Source organism: Macaca mulatta, chromosome 16 (genome assembly GCF_049350105.2).
Source record: "Macaca mulatta isolate MMU2019108-1 chromosome 16, T2T-MMU8v2.0, whole genome shotgun sequence".
NCBI lineage: Eukaryota > Metazoa > Chordata > Mammalia > Primates > Cercopithecidae > Macaca > Macaca mulatta.
The window spans coordinates 72,439,437-72,457,521 of record NC_133421.1 but is presented as its reverse complement, the minus strand read 5'-3'; the positions used below and the strand labels follow the sequence as shown (position 1 = coordinate 72,457,521).

The window sequence follows — 18,085 nt, the reverse complement described above, 5'->3', positions numbered from 1 at the left end:
TATTTTGTGGCCCTGTGATAGGGAGAGGGAGGTCTCACCGGGCCCCAGATGGTGACACAGTCCTCCAGACTGTCCCGGAAGTTGTTGGGCTCAAAGGGGTGCCAGTGGGTGAAGCTCACAAGGCTCCCGTCAGACCACTCAAAATTCATCTGCAGTTTCAAATCGTTGAGGCCGATCCACAGCTCCTCCACCTCTGGGGGTGCAGCAGGAGAGGAGGGGAGAGAAGACATTGAGAGGTCAGCCTCAGCCACCAGTAGGGAGGAAGGAACATTTTCTGAGGCTCCTGGGCAGGATGGGTGGGGCAGTGGGAGGCCCTGCCCTCCACCCAGACACATGGGCGGGCAGCTCCTCACCTTGCTTGATCTGCTTGGTGATGAATTCCAGCTCTGCCATGCTGTGGATGCTGACCAGGTCACCACCGCCCCGTAGACACGCCTTCTTGGACTCCTGCCAGCTGCGCTTCTCGGCCTGCAGGCGGTAGCAGTGGCCCTGGAAGGGCTGCCAGCTTGGCTCACACTCCACCTTCACATTGGCCCACCTGTCTGCAGAGACCCATGAGGCCGCTGCTCAGAGACCGAGCCACCCAGTCTGGGCACCAACCCACTGGGTTGATGTCAACACAGGCGAGGCCTCCAAGTCACCTCCTCTCCAAACTCTCCCAGGTCAATCCCGGTCCCAACCACAGGTCTTGGAAATGCTAAAAGAATAAAATCTTACAGGGCTGCTGGAGCCCCAGGGGCAGAGACCCAAGTAGTGGTGGCAGATTCCACCCAGGACAGAACAGTTCCTCTGGCTGTGGCTCTCAGAATACAATGGGTGGGCCAGGCATGGTGGCTCAGGCCTGTAATCTCAGCACTTTGGAAGGCTGAGGCTGGAGGATTGCTTGAGGCCAGGAGTTCAGGAACAGACTGGGCAACAAAGGGGAGACCCTATCTCTATAAAAAATAAAAAATTAGCCAGGCATGGTGATGTGTGCCTGTGATCCCACTACTCAGGAGGCTGAGGTGGGAGGATCACTTGACCGGGGAGGTCAAGGCTGCAGTTAGCCATGATTGCACCACTGCACCCCAGCCTTGGCGACACAGCAAGACCTTATCGCAATCAATGCATCAATCAGTCAATAAACAATGGGTAGAAAGTCAGGACAAACCAGCCCCATGAGCCTCAGTTTCTTCCTCTGTAAATGGGGTTTCCAGCTATGAGATTCAAGCTTGGCTTGCGGCCACCCTGCCTAGTAAATGGAACCACTGTTATTCTCTCAAATAACATTTATTGAGCACCCACTCTGTGCAGGTCTGGGCAGCCCAGGAGGGAGAAAATTGGGAAACGGGGCCTTGAGCCACTAATGGGGCCCAGGCAGGCCCAGCAGGAATCTGAGGTCTTGGTGGGTGGGCGGCCGAGAACATTAGAAGGTGCTCAAAGTCACTGCAGATCGGCCCCATCCCCCAGCTGGGGCTCCTTCTCTTGCTCCTTTCCCCCTCCAAACTCCTAACCCTGAACCCCAGGGCTGAGAAATCCACCCGTCCCAGGCCCTCCCTTGCCCCAACTTCCGTGCCTTTCAGGTTCACCTTCTAGGGGTTGGGGTCCGAGGGCAGCTGAGGCAAACGAGCTCTTACTTGGTCTTGGCAAGAGAAAACAGGACTTCACCAAACCACCCACAGTGTCAGGCTCGGGCAGGATTCTGCCTAGCCGGGCAGGAAAGCGCGCGCCCACTAGAACACGGCCTCAGACTGGGATTCCAGTAGTCCAGCCACACCTGCTCCTGGAGACCCGGCAAAGCTGGGCGGGCGGAGAGCCCGACCGGGCTCGCTCTCTGGCTCAGGACCTGTCAATCATCTCTTGTTAGCCAATGAGCTAAGACCTGAGGCTGGCGCCCCAGACAAGCGGATTTTAGTGGCTGCTGAGACCCCAGGGGCCTCAGGACCCGGAAGGGAGCTTGGGAAATGTGGATGCTTTGGGGACACGACGGCGCCTGCCTTCGAAATGACAGGACTTTAAGTGATGATACCGGGAAAGCAGAACCTGCCTAGAATATGCCTCGTGCAGAGAGATATGGGCTGGGGAGAGGGGCGGAAATCCGAGGTCTTAGATCTGTCTGCAGTTCCGGGAAGACCCAGAGGACAGAGGACTTGGTGGGGGCCACAGATAGGCTAGGCATGCCCACACCCGGGCCTCCCAGCGGGTCCCTTCCTTCAGAAAGCTGCTTCTGGGAGGACTGGGCTAGGGCCCAAGGCTCCCTCCAGCTAGAGATGAGGGTGCCTTAGATCGGGCTGCTGACGTTGCAAGCTTCTGCTCCTGGCCCCTTAGGGAATGAGAGATAAAGCAGTGGTCAACAGTCCTGAATCAGGCCGGAGCCCTGGCTCACGCCTGTAATCCCAGCACTTTGGGAGGCCGAGGCGGGTGAATCACTTGAAGACAGGAGTTCGAAATCAGCCTGGGCAACATGGTGAAACCCCATCTCTAAAAATACAAAAAAACAAAACAAAACAAAACTAGCCGGCCGTGGTGGCGCACGCATGCCTATAATCCCAGGTACTCGGGAGGCTGAGGCATGAGAATCGCTTGAACCTGGGAATGAGAATCGCTTGAACCCGGGAGGTGGAGGTTGCAGTGAGCGGAGATTGTGCCACTGCACTCCAGCCTGGGCAACAGAGTGAGACTCTGTTTCAAAAAATAAATAAATAAAAATAAAAAAGCCGGATGCAGTGGCTCACGCCTGTAATCCCAGCACTTTGGGAGGCCAAGGTGGGCAGATCACCTGAGGTCAGGAGTTTGAGACCAGCCTGGCCAACATGGTGAAACCCCGTCTCTACTAAAAATACAAAAGTTAGCCGGGAGGTAATGATGCCCGCCTGTAATCCCAGCTACTCAGGAGGCTGAGGCATGAGAATCCCTTGAGCCTAGAAGGCGGAGGTTGCGGTGAGCCGAGATGGCACCACTACACTCCAGCCTGGGTGACAGAGTGAGACCTTGTCTCAAATAAACAAAAAACAAACAAACAAACAAAAAAACAGTCCTGAGATGATCATTGGCAAGACTTCCATGGTCAGGAGCAGAAATTTTTATCTGTAAGCTCTTTACTGTCTGGGGTTAGTGTTTTGTTTGTTTGTTTTGTTTTGTTCGTTTGTTTTGTGTGTGTGTGTATTGCCATGTTTTCTTTGTAAAAGTCTCCTCACCACCACCCCACAGCTTCCCAGGCAACTGCATAGCCCCTCCAATCTACACCATAGTAAACATCCACAGCCAACTACAGAAAAACTCCTTTGTGCCAGGCCGGATCTCCAGCCTTCCTCACAACAACCTTGCAAGGGGGTTGGCTTTATTCTCCATTTACAATGAGGTCTCTGCACCCCAGAGACTAAGCTGTTTGCCCAGGGCCACACAGCAGTAAGGGGCAGAATCCCCAAAGCAGGCCCTGACCATTGCCCCAACTCCTCCACAAGGCCCCTAAAGCTGTCTCTGATCACAAACGAGAACCAGACACTCCCTGGCTTAAACACCTGCAAACTCTCCCCACAGCCTACCCGGCCCCACCCAAACTTGGCCCAGCAGCCAAGACCCTGCAGAGACTGGCTGCAACCTGCCTTTCCTTCACCATGCCCTTTAAGCCAGGGCTTCCCAAACTGTACCTGTACATGAATCATCTGGGGATCTTGTTAAATGCAGGTTCTGATTCAATTACTCTGGGGCAGGCCTGACTGTGCATTTCTAACAAGCCCTCGGGGGATGCTGCGCCGCTGGTTGGAGGACCATACTTGAAGTGGTTAGAATCTATACTCCACCCAAACTGCAACAGGCACCATCCATTTGTTTTTCTTTTTCTTTCTTTCTTTTCCTTTTCTTTTTTTTTTTTCTTTTTTCTTTTCTTTTTTTTTTTTGAGGCAGGGTCTCATCTTGCTCTGTTGCCCAGGCTGGAGTACAGTGGTGCAAGCACGGCTCACTGCAGTCTCAACCTTGCAGGCTCAAGCAATCCTCCCACCTCGACCTCCCTAGTAGACAGGCATGCATCACCATACTCAGCTAATTTTTAAAAAATATTTTGCAGAGACAAGGTCTCGCTATGTTGCCCAGGCTGGTCTCGAACTACTGAGCTCAAGCGATCCTCCTGCCTTGGCCTCCCAAAGTGCTAGGATTATAGGTGTGAGCCACTGTGCCTGGCCATCACTCACCATCCCTTAAAGCTGCAATGTATTTTTTTTTTTTTTAATTGAGACAGAGTCTCGCTCTGTCGCCCAGGCTGGAGTGCAGTGGCGCCATCTCCGCTCACGCTGCAGTGTATTTCTAAGCCTCCATACCTTTGCATATGCTGTTCCCTCTGCCAGGAATGCCCTTCCCCACACCTCTTTATATCTTTTAAACTTACACTCAATTTGAAAGGCCCAAATCAAATATTATTTCCATAAACCCCTCCTTAACTCTCAGAAACTGAATCAGTTTCTTCTCTATGCTCCTCTAACACTTATCCGTATTTCTATAATCACTGATGACCTGGGATAGTCTAATTGTGCATTGAGATGTCTGTCATCTCCAGCAGACTGTGGTCTCTACGAGGGAACAGTATTGCCCGCATTTAACACAGATCTCAGCACATGTTCCCCAAATGAATTAATGACAAATTCCAATTTGCTCAGACTTTAACTGAACAATGAAATAAGAGTCAGAGGATCAGAGTCCCCTTGCGCTACGGTGGTAACCAGAGGAGAGGCTGGGCCTGCCACAGCTCTGTGGCTGTGTCTCTGGCCCTGGGAGCCCCTCCCCACCCTGTGGCGCAGTCCCTGGCTCACCTGGAGGGGTGGGCTCGGCTGTGGCATTGGGCTTCTTCTTGCACACATAGGGCAGGGCGATGCTGCAGTCGCGGTTCTGCCAGCCGCCCGAGGACTCAGTGCGGATCACTCCACAGTTCTCCTCACTGGGGTTGTCCGGCTGGTCTGTGGGGAGGGCAGGGCGCCAGCACCCCGGGAGAGAGAAGCTCACACCGTGGCTCCTGGGGCCCTGCTCAGAACCTCCTACCTCCCTCTGCTCCCTCGGAAGCCTGAGCCAGTTCGGGAAGCTTGGTGCTCAGCTCCGGAAGCCTGGGGCTCAGCTCCAGCTCCGCCCCAGACCACGGGGTCCTCCTCGCTTTTTAACCTGGGTGCAAATCGCCTTGAACCTTCTACCCAGCAACCAGTACCAGCCCCGTCCCCGCCTCCCCCGGCCAGGCGGCCGGGTGCGCTGGCGCCCGCTGCCCACAGTGGTGGCTAAAGAGGTGAGTGGAGGCTGGCACCAAGACTTGCGGCCTGGAGCAGCGCCGCTCTGGATGGGCTAGCGGGGCGCAATCCGGGGAGGCGGGTGGAGGTCCGTGCTTCCCCTACCCACAATGCCCCTCTGCAGGAGGACACAAGGAGAGGAGTCCATGGGAGGCCAAGAGTCCCCGGGGCCCCTAGGCTGCCCCACGCCCCCAACCTTGTGCCTCACCACTCTCCCAGTTGAGGTATTTGAGGGGCGAGTTGTCCGACCACTGCCAGCCTCCGCTCGTGTCCAAGTCATTCAGGCCGATCCACAGGGTGGAGCTGTACCCAGTGAGGAGGCCTGACAGCAAGGGGGTACACTGAACAGAGGACTCCCAGCCCCAGCCTCCCGCCCTCCCCATCGCCCTGTCCTCAGCCCCCAAGCTGAAAGGACCCGGGCCCTCCAAAGGCGCAAGCAGGCAATCAGACTCACCGTTAATGTAGGTCTGCTCGTGGATCTCCGTGATGCTCAGCAGATCCGCGCCCTGCTGCTCGCAGCTGGCCCAGGCCTCCCTCCACGACAGCGTGGACTGGAAGTTAAACTGGTAGCAGCTGTCAGTCAGCTGGTCCTTGTCCCAGAAGGTCTCACAGTCGTTACCTGCCACCAGGACAGCCCTGTCCTTCAGGCCCCCTCCGGGAATCCCTCCCCCACCAAAAGGCCGCACTAGTAGGGGAGGGAGCAGTGTCTCATCCTGGGCCCGGGCCCTCAGCAGCAGCCTCCCTCCAGGATCCCCCACCCCCGACCCCAACCGCTCTCACTCTTGATGGGACAGAAGCCCCAGCGCTCATCTTTGCCGTAGTCCTGGGTGGTGGCACACCACAGGTGACCGTCCTCGCGGCCCGTGCTGGTGCAGCCGTGGAACCACTGGTTGTCATATTTGAAGGGGATGGTGCACGGCTTTCCGTGGGAGTTCCCCTGGATGGTGTAGACCTCTGCAGGGGGTGGAGAAGGGCCAGGCCCTTGGCATCTGGACACCAGAGGCTGCCCCGCCCCTCCAGCCTCAGGAGAAATCCCCTAAAACCCAGGGAGCTGGGTGTGCGCAGGGGTCGGCAGAACGTGGGAGGGACAATGGCATCCCATAATGCTTTAAGGCTCCTTCTGCTGTTGAGTCAGCCCAGGAACCAGAGGGAGGTCTTACCGCACACCTCATAGGGCTGGGAAGGGGCTCCCCAGCACCCCTAATGCCCGTCCAAACTCCAGCTAGGCGAGGGAGCCTCCAAGTCATCCACGGAGGGTTGAGCCCGGTGGACTCTCTGCTCAGCTACCCAGCCCATGGGCTCTGTGTCCCCACAAAGTTCTATCTCGGAACTCAGGGAGTCTCCCAGGAAAGGCCCCCCAGGATGGGGCTGTCCACCACAAGAGGCCAGCCCCTCACTGGGTGACTCTGGCCCCATTCACCACATGCAAGACAGGCATTAAGACACCATGGGGGCTACAATGGGGTTTCACCTTGAAAGTGGGCCTGGGGGAAGGACATTTTCATGTAATTTTATGTTATATACTTGTATACTATTTGAAGACTTTACAAGCGTGTATTTTGCAATTTTTACAAAAGTAAATTAAATGCTTTGAAGTTTTTCTTTTTTTTCTTTTCTTTTTTTTTTTTGGAGACAAAGTCTTGCTCTGTCACCCAGGCTGCAGTGCAGTGGCACAATCTCAGCTCATTGCAACCTCTGCCTCCTGCGTTCAAGTGATTCTCCTTTCTCAGCCTCCCAAGTAGCTGGGACTGTGAGCATGCTCCACCATGCCTGGCTAATTTTTGTATTTTTAGTACAGAAGGGGTTTTTCCATGTTGGCCAGGCTGGTCTTGAACTCCTGACCTCAAGTGATTCACCCACCTTGGCCTCCCAAAGTGCCAGGATTACAGGCATGCACCACCACACCTGGCCTGAAGTTAATTTTCTTAATTATTAAAAAATGCTTCGTATTATAATTAAAGATGTGACTGCCAAGGGTCCACAGAAGCCAAAGGCCTTGTCACCAGGAATCTGTCCTTCATGGCTCCAGTCCCCTGGGCACTGGGGACCCCACCCTCTCGCCTGCAAGCAGCCCCTCACCATGGTAGGGCAGAGCACATAGGTCCTCCTCGCTGCCATAGATGCGCCACTGGCCACTGCGGGTCTGGTCACCACGCTCAAGGGTGCCAGGCTTGGATATGTTGCTGGTGCGGGCCCCCAGGAGCAAGGACAGCTGGTCACCCAGTGTACGACAATGCCAGCGAAGATTCAGTGCCTCCCGGTCACACTCGTACATGCCCAGAGAGGCCGTGGTGTTGGTGCCTGGCCAGCCTGTGCCCAGGCATTGCATGGTACCCAGGTTGAAGAGCCGATTTCGGGAGACCCACTTCCAGCGCTGGGCAGGGAGACTGGTATTGCAAGCTGGGGTGACTCTGACCTGCCCGCCCTGGGCCTCCAGGCAGCCCTGCAGTCCATGGCTGAAGATGAGGAAGACGTTGGGTTCTGGAAGGGAAGGCAGGACACGAAGGCATCACAGGGGCTCTCCTGGTTGGCCCTTGATGACCAGTGTGGCTGACAGGCACCTACCATGAGCCTTCACTCATCCGTTCAATCACTCAGTCCTCACTACCAACCCTCTGAGGTGGAAATGAGTGGCAGTGCTATGCCCCTGTGGCCAGATGAGGCAGAGGCTTGCAGGACCACCTTTGTTCTAGCCCCTGCTCACCTGGAGGGAGGACCCAGTCCTCTGTACCACCCTCAAAAGCAAACCCAACTCCCACCCCGCATGTCACCCCATACTTTTCTGAAGATTTTATGAGGAGCGGTGGAGGCATTTACACCATACACCACACACCACATTGCAACTTCAATCTCAATCTCTATTACATGGCGTGGTTTTTCTGCCAAAATTCTTCTTTGGTCCAGAGGCATTTTGTCTCACCCTTCCCCCTGCCCCTTGCACTGGTGCCATCCTTTCCTCCTCCTTTGAATCCTCCCAAACCACTCACCGCACCCCTGAACTATTTCACGCATTAATTTTTAGGCAGCAATTTAACTCTTTGGCTTCCTCAACTTCTCCTCTTTCCACCTATCTCTTCGCTGAGCAGGCGCCCTCTGTAGAAGTCACTGGGGAAATCTGACCTGCCCCCGCACCATAGCACACCCGCTTTACAGAATAAGAAATGAGGCTTCAATGCATAGAGACAGAAAGCAAATTAGTGGTTGCCTGTGGGTGACGAGAATGGGGAGTGGCTGCTAAAGGGCACAGTGCTTCTTTTGGGGGTATGATGAAAATGTTCTAAAATTAGATTGTCATGATAGTTGCACAACTCTGTGAATAAACTAAATCCCAATTAAATATATGTTTTAATGAGTATATGAGTTAAATGGGTAAATTCTATATGTGAGTTATGTTTCAGTGAAGAAAAAGAAAGGAAGGAGCAAGGGAGGGTAGGAAGGAGGAAAGAGAAAGAAAGGAAGAAAGTAGGGAGGAAGGAGGGAGGGATGGATGGATGAATGGAAGGAAGGAGGGAAGGAGGGAGGGAGGAAGGGAGGGAAGGAAGGAAGGAAGGTAAGAAAAGACAGACAGACTGAGTCTTAGAGACATGAAGTGACCTACTCCCAGTGTCACACAGCCAGTAAGCAAACCCAGATCTGTGGGACATCCACATGTTATCACCTTCCTCTTGTTCCTTGGCTGCCACTTACGTACACAACACACACAGGGAGTACATCCAATCTCCAAAGAACTTTTGCATCCACTAGTCACTAGCTCCCCAGGATACTTTTCATGTCTTGAAATGATGAATCTGACTGCTAGTGTTTCTTTTCTTTTTCTTTTTTCTTTTCTTTTCTTCTTTTTTTTTTTTTTTTTTTTTTTTTTGAGACGGAGTCTTGCTCTTGTTGCCCAGGCTGGAGTGCAGTGGTGCGATCTCAGCTCACCGCAGCCTCTGCTTCCTGGGTTCAAGCAATTCTGCCTCCGCCTCCTGAGTAGCTGGGATTACAGGCATGCACCACCACACCTAGCTAATTTTTTGTATTTTTAGTAGAGACGAGATTTCTCCATGTTGGTCAGGCTGGTCTCAAACTCCCAACCTCAGGTGATCCACCCACCTCAGTCTCCCAAAGTGCTAGGATTATAGGCATGAGCCACCATGCCCGCCAGCTAGTATTTCGATTCTAGCTCTGCCACTGAATATGGGACTCGGGCAAAGTGCTTCACTTCTCTATACCGTTTCCTCATCTTAAGACTCTGGTAATGATGAAATGAGATAATATGTGTAAAGCATTTGGAACAGGGTCTGGCACAGTAAGAAGACTATAAATGGTCAGCATTATGCTATGTTATTGGTAAAGAAATTGGCTGAGGCTGGTGAAGGAATTTGATGACAAGAGTCATAAGGACTGTTTGTTAAAGGAAGGAGCTGAAATGTGACCCTAGTCTCCTGGGTCCAAATCTCAAGTTCTCTCTCTTCCCCCATGCTGATCTTATCATCCTTCTATAGTCCATTCTCCAAAGACAACAGTCAGAATAATCTTTTTGTTGTTGTTGTTGTTGTTGAGACAGAGTCCGACTCTGTCGCCCAGGCTAGAGTGCAGTGGCGCAATCTCGGTTCACTGCAACCTCTGCCTCCCAGGTTCAAGCAATTCTCCTGTCTCAGCCTCCTGAGTAGCTGGGACTGCAGGCACACGCCACCATGCCTGGCTAATTTTTTTGTATTTTTAAAAGAGACAGTGTTTTGCCGTGTTGCCCAGGCTGGTCCTGAACTCCTGAGCTCTGGGAATCTGCCTGCCTCAGACTCCCAAAGTGCTAGGATTACAGGCATGAGCCACCACACCTGGCCTAGAATAATCTTTTAAAGATATAAATCAGTCCTAGAAAAAATTTAAAAATGTTTTTGGAGTGTTGAAGGTCATAGACAACAGTGATGAATTCAATGGCATAAGAACTTTTTTCCCAAAAAAATATTTTTTTCATGGCAACATATAATGCCATCAGCAAGGTCAAAATTCAAATAAATGACAAAAGTATATGTACCTTATTAGAGGCAAACAGTTAAGTCCACAATATTAAAAGAGCTTCTGGCTGGTCCAAAGGTGGTGAGTTATCTCAATTGGTTGTTCACATTCAGTTACAGACCAAACTCTTTATTCTACTCTTTCCTCCTTTCTGACTTTACTAGTCTTAAAGAAAAGAAAAGAGAGAGAAAGAAAGAGAGAGAGAGAGAAAGAAAGAGAAAAGAAAAGAAAGCAGAGCTTCTACCAAAAAACTAGATACATGAAATTTAAGGAAAGTATCAACAATGCAGTAGAAAATGAAGAAGAGATATGAATAGAAAGCAAAAAAAGAAAGTGCAATTGCCTTTTAAATATTTGAAATGATGACCGGGCACGGTGGCTCACACCTGTAATCCCAGCACTTTGGGAGGCCGAGGCAGGTGGATCACGAGGTCAGGAGATTGAGACCATCCTGGCCAACATGGTGAAACCCCATCACTACTAAAAATACAAAAAATTAACCGGGTATGGTGGCGGGCGCCTGTAGTCCCAGCTACTCGGGAGTTTGAGGCAGGAGAATGGCGTGAACCCAGGAGGCGGAGCTTGCAGTGAGCTGAGATTGCGCCACTGCACTCCAGCCTGGGCGACAGAGCAAGACTCCGTCTCAAAAAAAATAAATAAAAAACAAACAAACAAAAATTTGAAGTGACAGCCTCACTCATAGTAAAAGGGAAACAACAACAACAACAGGAGGCAGGTAAGTCTTCCTCCAGCTTGAATTACTTCAAAGATGATTCATCATTCTTCAAGTAAGATTCAGCCTCTTACTATGAGCCACAATTTAACATGATCTGGTCCTGTCTAACGGTCTGATCTCAAATCTTGTTACTCCACCTTGCTCAAGTCCCTTTGACCTCCTTGTTCTTCCTTGAACAAGCCTGGCTCTTTCCCGCCTCTGGGGCTATGCATTATTTCTTCTACTGGCATTTCACATTTCAAACAACAAAAAAGGGTAACATCTTTAGAGAGACTCTCCTGGCCTCCCAATCTTAAAGTGACCACAGTGACCCTCTATCATATCACTTGATTATAATGCTCTTCATGGCATTTATTATCTGATTTTTTTCAACATCTGGGTTTTCTGTGAGTCTGCATCTATTGACTGTTTTTTCTTTTGATTATGGGTCATCTTCTCCTGCTGCCTACTATCTGCAAATTTTTATTATATGTTGGACATTGTGGATAACATCATAAGGAGTCTGGACTTTTTTGTTGTAGACCGAACGTCAGGGATGATATGTTAAAGGGAATCTGGATTTAAAAAAAAAATCTTCCTATAAAGAATGCTGGGTTTTGTTATGGCAGGCAGTTAAATTACTAGTGGATTACCTTGCTCCTGTGGAGGTTTGGTTTTAAGCTTTGCTAGGGCGGGGTTGTTTGAGTCTTGCTTTTAGTCTTCAGATGTGGCTCTTAACCTTGGATTTAATCATAAGGTGAGGCCCTTCTGGGATTTCGAAAGAAAACCTTAGGTGATTACTAAGCCCCTCAAACTTGGTGGAACTTAAATTTTAAAGTCTGTTTCCTCAGCACCAGGTAGCAACTGAAACCTCGGCCTCGCAGCTTCTGTTTCTTGCTGGGCTGCTTAGAGCCCTACTCTGCAAAACGCACAGTTCAGGAGTCACCAAGGATTTAAGGAGAATCTGTACAAGGAATTTCTATGGCTCCTTCCTTTCCAGGATTTTCCCTCTCAGTGTTAGCCTTTCTAGTGGCCCCAAGCTCTAACCAGTAAAACTGCCACTTTCTGTGTTAGCTCCTCAAACCAGGCAGTATGCTCAGGGAAAAGCTGGTTAAATGTGCCAGGTTTACTTTTTACTTTCAAGGACTTTTTCCTCTCTATATCTGTCTGGTTTTAATTGCTGTCCAGTGCCTTCAAATCACCGTAATCACCATATTGTATGTTTTTCCCTTAGTCTATAAGCATTCTTGGCCAGAGAGTTAGACTGACAAAAGCTACTCTGCCACTTCCAGAACCAGAACTCGCTATCTGACATGCTCTTGTTTTCTGTCTTCTCCACCACTGTATCCCCAGCACCTAGAGCTCTGCCTGACACAGAGTAATGCTTAAATACTGAAGGAACAAATGAACACATGCATGAATGAACGAATTTCATGCCTAGATAATAATCACAAACAACCAGCCTATCTTTCCGCTCCTTGTTCCAGCAGCCTGGAGCACAGCTCCTGTCACTGATGCTCAAAACACCAGCGTGGGAGTGTAGGCTGGGGCAGGGACCCTGTCCCTCTGTCCTCTAACAGCACTGGGATGGGGTTCCTCTCTGGGCAGGACAAAGTGAGCTTCCTAAAGTACCCCTAGGACAACTGCCACAGCTAATCTCTGGGTCCTCTGCCCTTAACCTGCTCCTTCCCTCCTGCAGTGAACTGAATGTGTTAACCTCCAAAAATTCATGTACTGAAATCTTTTTTTTTTTTTTTTTGAGATGGAGTCTCGCTCTGTTGCCCCAGCTGGAGTGCAGTGGCACGATCTCTGCTCACTGCTGCAACCTCTGCCTCCCGAGTTCAAGTGATTCTTCTGCCTCCACAGCCTCCCAAGTAGCTGGGACTACAGGCCTGCGCCACCACGCTCAGCAAATTTTTGTATTTTTAGTAGAGACACAGTTTCACCATGTTGGCCAGGCTAGGCTCAAACTCCTGACCTCAGGTGAGCCTCCCACCTTGGCCTCCCAGAGTACTGGGATTACAGGAGTGAGCCACCACGCCTGGCCTGTGTTGAAATCTTAACCCCTCAAGGTGATGGCATTAGGATGTGAGGTCCTTGGGAGGTGCTCAGGTCATTAGCGAAGAGCCTTCATGAATAGGATGAGTGTCCTAATAAAAGACACCCCAGAGAGACCCTCGCCTATTCTACCATGTGAGGGTACAGTGAAAAGACAGCTGTCCATGAGGAAGTGGCCCTCACCAGACACTGAATCTGCAGGGACCTTGATCTTGGACTTCTCAGACTCCAAAGCCGTGAGAAATACATTTCTATTGTTTACAAGCCATCTGTTTATGGTCTTGTGTTATAACAGCCCAAACAGACTAGGTCACCTTTCAGCCACCCACCAGAAACCAGAAATCAGCTCCAGGACTTGATCCATGCCTGCCCAAGCTTCCTTTAAAGAGTGGGTATCTGGTTCTCAGAAACTCTACTCCAGGCAGTACTACCAGAAAATGGCCCTTGGCAGGAGGTAGCTAAAGGAGGCTGGGGCTGGAAAAGGAAAAAATTATTGCTTGTTTTGTAGATGTTTCTCAGAGATAGGACAGGAAAATGAAGCCCAAAACTTCACGTGAGCCCACAACAGCCCAAGAGGATGTTATCGTCCTCTGCTCCCCAGCCAGAAAATCTACAAGTGTGCTAAATCAATGCCAGGTGGGCTGTAGCAGTTGTAGCAAACGGTGAATGAAGAGTCCAAAAGAGGCCCAGGTTAGTTGAGAGGGCTGCTCCCAGGGTCACGCCAACCTCCCCTCACTTGACAGAGGAAACTGAAGCCCAGAAAGGGGATGGGATTAGAATGTCCAACAGAAGTAACTTTCAGGTCTCAGTTTCCCCCTTTGTCACATGAGGCACAACTTCGAGGCCCCTCCTCCCTCTGACATCCTAGGCTCTGGGTTCAAATCCACCCAACTTTCTGCTAGGTGCACGGCATGTTCCAGGCAATACTGGGACCACGAGGAAACTCGCAGCACCGTCCCTCCCCTCACAGGATTTGTAATCCAGTTAGAGGAGAACTGCTGGGCATAAGAGCAAACAAGCCTTTAAAATCCCAGGTGTCTGGGGGTGTTGCAAGGAGCTCTGTGCCTCCCAAGGGCCAAGAGACTCCGCTGGGCAGAGATCTGAAGACTGCAATGTGGAGGAGGCACTGAGTAAAGAACGCAGGTCACATTTTCTCATTTGGCAGCAAGACAGGACAAAGGCAACCTCTTGCATTTTCTCATTTGGCAGCAAATGAGAAAAAGCTGAGGAATCAGAAAGCAGAGGAGAGGCGTGCAGGAGCTCTGCAAAGCAAAGGAGAGGCTGAGGGGGATTCCTGTAGGTGGATCGGGGGGACTCTGCCAAGCCAGGATCAGGGGTCGCTTGGGAGAGCATTTTCCACCCGAAGTGGCCGGTGGGCCTGGGCCCTCACTGAAAAGAGGCTCTTTCTCCAAGGCCTAGTGGAGGGGGAGTGCACGCTCAGGCTGGGCTGGAACTGCTGGGGAAAGAGAAAAGGCATGCTGAGAGCTGGCTCTGTGTTCTTTGTACCCGTGCTTCATCAAGCACATACAAAGCGGGCAGAGGGAGCTCAGAGTGCAGAGGCCTGATGCTCCCTCCCACCCCCACATCCAGAGAGGGCCCCTCCAGCCTCACCCACCCCCCAGCCTCATCCATATGCATGGGAGCATCAGGTGTCAGTGCAGGGAGCAAAAGTGCCCCCCACAGAAGGTGCAGTGCCCCTCACAAGGATCTTGGGATTCTTCTCCCCAAGGACAAAGACCACTTTTATATTTTGTAGAATATCAACCCATGCCTAGCCCAGTGCTACGCATCAAGCTGTGGCTCAATATGTTCTTACTGAGTAAATGAAGAAATGAATGAAGCTAGGCAGGGAGCTGCGCACTGAGCACTGGCTGGGTGTGATTCATTCATTTATTCATTCATTCATCCAACAATGATGTATTGAGAATTTCATAGATGCCAGCAGGGCATTAGGCATTGAGGGTACTGTGAACAATACAGACATGATCCCAGCCCTTATCACCATATGGTCTGGCAGGGCACTGGGCTCTACAACGAAGACATGGCAATGATAACAATCTGTGACCTCACTGAACTGCCTTTATCTGCCCAGGAAACTTCCCATCCCCTTCTTGTTCTCCTTGTCTCGTGTACCTCTGGCTATGTGGATGTGTGGGTGGGCACAAGGCTCACTCTTGAGCTGATGACAGTGTCTATCCCCTTGGCCGTAGTGATGGGGCACATAACTCAAACAGGGCTGATTAAAGAACTCCCCTGGAACACATAAAGCTTTCTCTTCTTATTAAGATTGCTAGGTTGGGGCTGCCAATGGCCATGCTTCCTACAATGAGGCGATAATATATAAAGAGAAGCAGAGTGAAACAGGACAAAGAGATGGAAAGAGAAGGAAGTGAGCCCTAGAGATGCTGGATGTCCTGTCCCTGAATCCCTGAGGCTTTTTCCTCTATTCTGTGAATCACTCAAGATCATCTGCAGCCAGCTGGGCTCCTGCATTCCCTTTCTTAATGAGCTTGTCTGCAATTCGGTTTCTGTCCCATTCTCGTTATCTCCTGGGAGGCTACTGCTCTAGGACCTCCTCTGACCTGTCAGACCAGCCTCTTGGGTTGGCTGCAGCACCAAGGCCATCTCAGAGGAGGTACCTGGAGGCTGGACCCTCAGCCCATTCTCCTAATCATCCTTCTGGCTGCTCCCTCAGGTGCTTTCTTATCCCATACGGATGATAATCATTTATGAAGCACTGTAAGGGAAATTAAAAATGAACCAGACGCTGGGCACAGTGGCCCATGCCTATAATCCCTGCACTTTGAAAGGGTAAGGTGGGAAGACTGTTTGAGCCCAGGAGTTCAAGACAAGCCTAGGCAACATGGTGAGATCCCATGTCTACAACAAATTTAAAAATTAGCCAGGTGTAGGCCGAGAGTGGTGGCTTACGCCTGTAATCCCAACACTTTGGGAGGCCGAGGCGGGTGGATCACAAGGTCAGGAGTTCAAGACCAGCCTGGCCAACATGGTGAAACTTTACTAAAAATACAAAAGCTAGCAGGGTGTGGTGGCGCACAAACCTGTAATCCCAACTACTCGGGAGGCTGAGGCAGGAGAACCACTTGAACCCGGGAGGCGGAGGTTGCAGTGAGCTGAGATTGCACCGCTGTACTCCAACCTGGCAACAGAGTGATGCTCCAATCTCAAAAAAAAAAAAAAAAAAAAAAAATAGCCAGGTGTGGTGGCATGTGTCTGTGATCCCAGCTACTTGGGAGGCTGAGGCAGGAGGACTGACTGAGCCGAGGAGTCTGAGGCAGTAGTAAGCTATAATCACGCCACTGCAATCCAGCCTAGGAATCAGAAGATACAGCCTCTGCCCTCATTCGTTTATAATGAAGCTGGAGAGGCTGATCTCATGAAGCAATCCATGGAAAAGTTTAAGCCTGCACAGTTGGGGTGAAGGTGATAGATAGAAATGAACTTTCCAGATAAATGAAGTGTGATAGAAATATTTCTTTCTTTTTCTTTTCTTTCTCTCTTTTTTTTTTTAAAGAGACAGAGTTTCGCTCTGTTGTCCAGGCTATAGTGCAGTGGCATGATCATAGCTCACTGCAGCCTTGAATTCCTGGGCTCAAGTGATCCTCCCACCTAAGCCCCCAGAGTAGCTGGGACTATAGGCATGCACCCCACCATGCCCAACTAATTGTTTTTTGTTTGTTTGAGATGGAGTCTTGCTCTTTCACTCAGGCTGCAGTGCAGTGGTGCGATCTTGCTCTCTGGAAGCTCCGCTTTCCGGGTTCATGCCATTCTCCTGCCTCAGCCTCCCTGGTAGCTGCGACTACAGGCGCCCGCCACCACGCCCAGCTAATTTATTTGTATTTTTAGTAGAGACAGGGTTTCACCGTGTTAGCCAGGATGGTCTCGATCTGACCTCGTGATCCACCCGCCTCAGCCTCCCAAAGTGCTGGGATTACAGGCGTGAGCCACCGTGCCCGGCCCCAGCTAATTGTTTTTACTTTTTATAGAGATGGGGTCTTGCTTTGTTGCCCAGGCTGATCTTGAACTCCTGGCCCCAACCTCCTGATCCTCCTTCCTTGGACTTCCAAAGTGCAGGGTTTCTAGGTGTGAGCCACCGTGTCTACTTTGATAGGAATATTTCTGATGTAGTCCACACTTCTTGCTTCTCAGACATCCAGGTCATCACCTGGGAAACATGCCTGTGCTCATGGGCAACTGGGTTTTAAAGCAACTTGCCCTACACTGAGTAACCCATCTCCTCCCTCCCTGCTGATGGTCATTGAGGCCTCCTCTCCCATCCTGTCTGCTTCAAGGCACACAATGCTTTTGTGAAGTCGCGAGACTGAGTGCAAAGGCTGGACAACAGTTTGTGTCTCTGGAGCAAAACCCTCAGCTGTTTCTGCAGTTTCCCCGGACTCAGCCCATCCACAGAGGCAGCCAGAGGTCTGACCTCAGATAAGATGGCTGCTCTCAAGACATCACAGATGAAGGAGGCAGATGAGAAGTTAATTCTAGCATGGTACCTGGCATGCAGTGGCCTCTCAACAAATATGTGTTGAATGAGAGGCATGTCACATAAAACCCTGAAAGTTGCAAGCAGAGACAAGGACAAGGAAGGCATTCCAAGGACAAGAAAGGCGGTCCAAGCTGCCGAACCGCAGGAGCAAAAGCTGCAGGCAGGAACGCAGGCCCCAGCGACCACCTGGCTTAGCTCCTGGAAAGCTGGGGGCTGGAGGCCAGCTGGCCAGCCCTGGAGGGGACTCAGTTCCATCCCTGAGGGCATGGCAGGGTGGCCTCCAGCCTCTGAGCCTCTCTCCCTTCACTGCCCCTCCCCAGGCCACTCAGAGGCGAGGGGTCATCCCAGGGAGAGCCAGAGGCCGCCTGAAAGGGCCGCCAGCCAAGAGGAGCAGCTGTTTTCAATGAGCTGCTTAACCTCGAGGCCAGGCCTGGAAATGTCCCTGAGTCAGCAGAAGCTGCCAGCCCCACCCTGCTAAGGGGCCAACTCTGGGGACCCAGCACCCCACCCTGCACCACGCCTGGCTAGAGACTGTGTCCACGTACATGCACG

The 18,085-nt window shown here is 51.3% G+C and overlaps 1 protein-coding gene across 6 annotated transcripts in view; it reads right to left on the bottom strand.

Moving 5' to 3' along the window:
- MRC2 (mannose receptor C-type 2) overlaps positions 1 to 18,085 on the bottom strand; it is a 65,642-nt gene that overhangs the window by 21,644 nt on the left and 25,913 nt on the right. For all 6 annotated transcript variants that reach the window (XR_013407038.1, XM_077972312.1, XM_077972313.1 and 3 more), the window contains exons 2-8: positions 7,326 to 7,727; positions 6,027 to 6,200; positions 5,701 to 5,865; positions 5,455 to 5,568; positions 4,785 to 4,928; positions 354 to 542; positions 39 to 193 (exon numbers count right to left, since the gene is read on the bottom strand). Coding sequence is in view for 5 of the 6 variants with exons in the window: in XM_077972312.1 (XP_077828438.1) it covers positions 39 to 193; positions 354 to 542; positions 4,785 to 4,928; positions 5,455 to 5,568; positions 5,701 to 5,865; positions 6,027 to 6,200; positions 7,326 to 7,727 (1,343 nt within the window). In the remaining variant the exon portion in view is untranslated. The remainder of the gene's footprint in view (positions 1 to 38; positions 194 to 353; positions 543 to 4,784; positions 4,929 to 5,454; positions 5,569 to 5,700; positions 5,866 to 6,026; positions 6,201 to 7,325; positions 7,728 to 18,085) is intronic.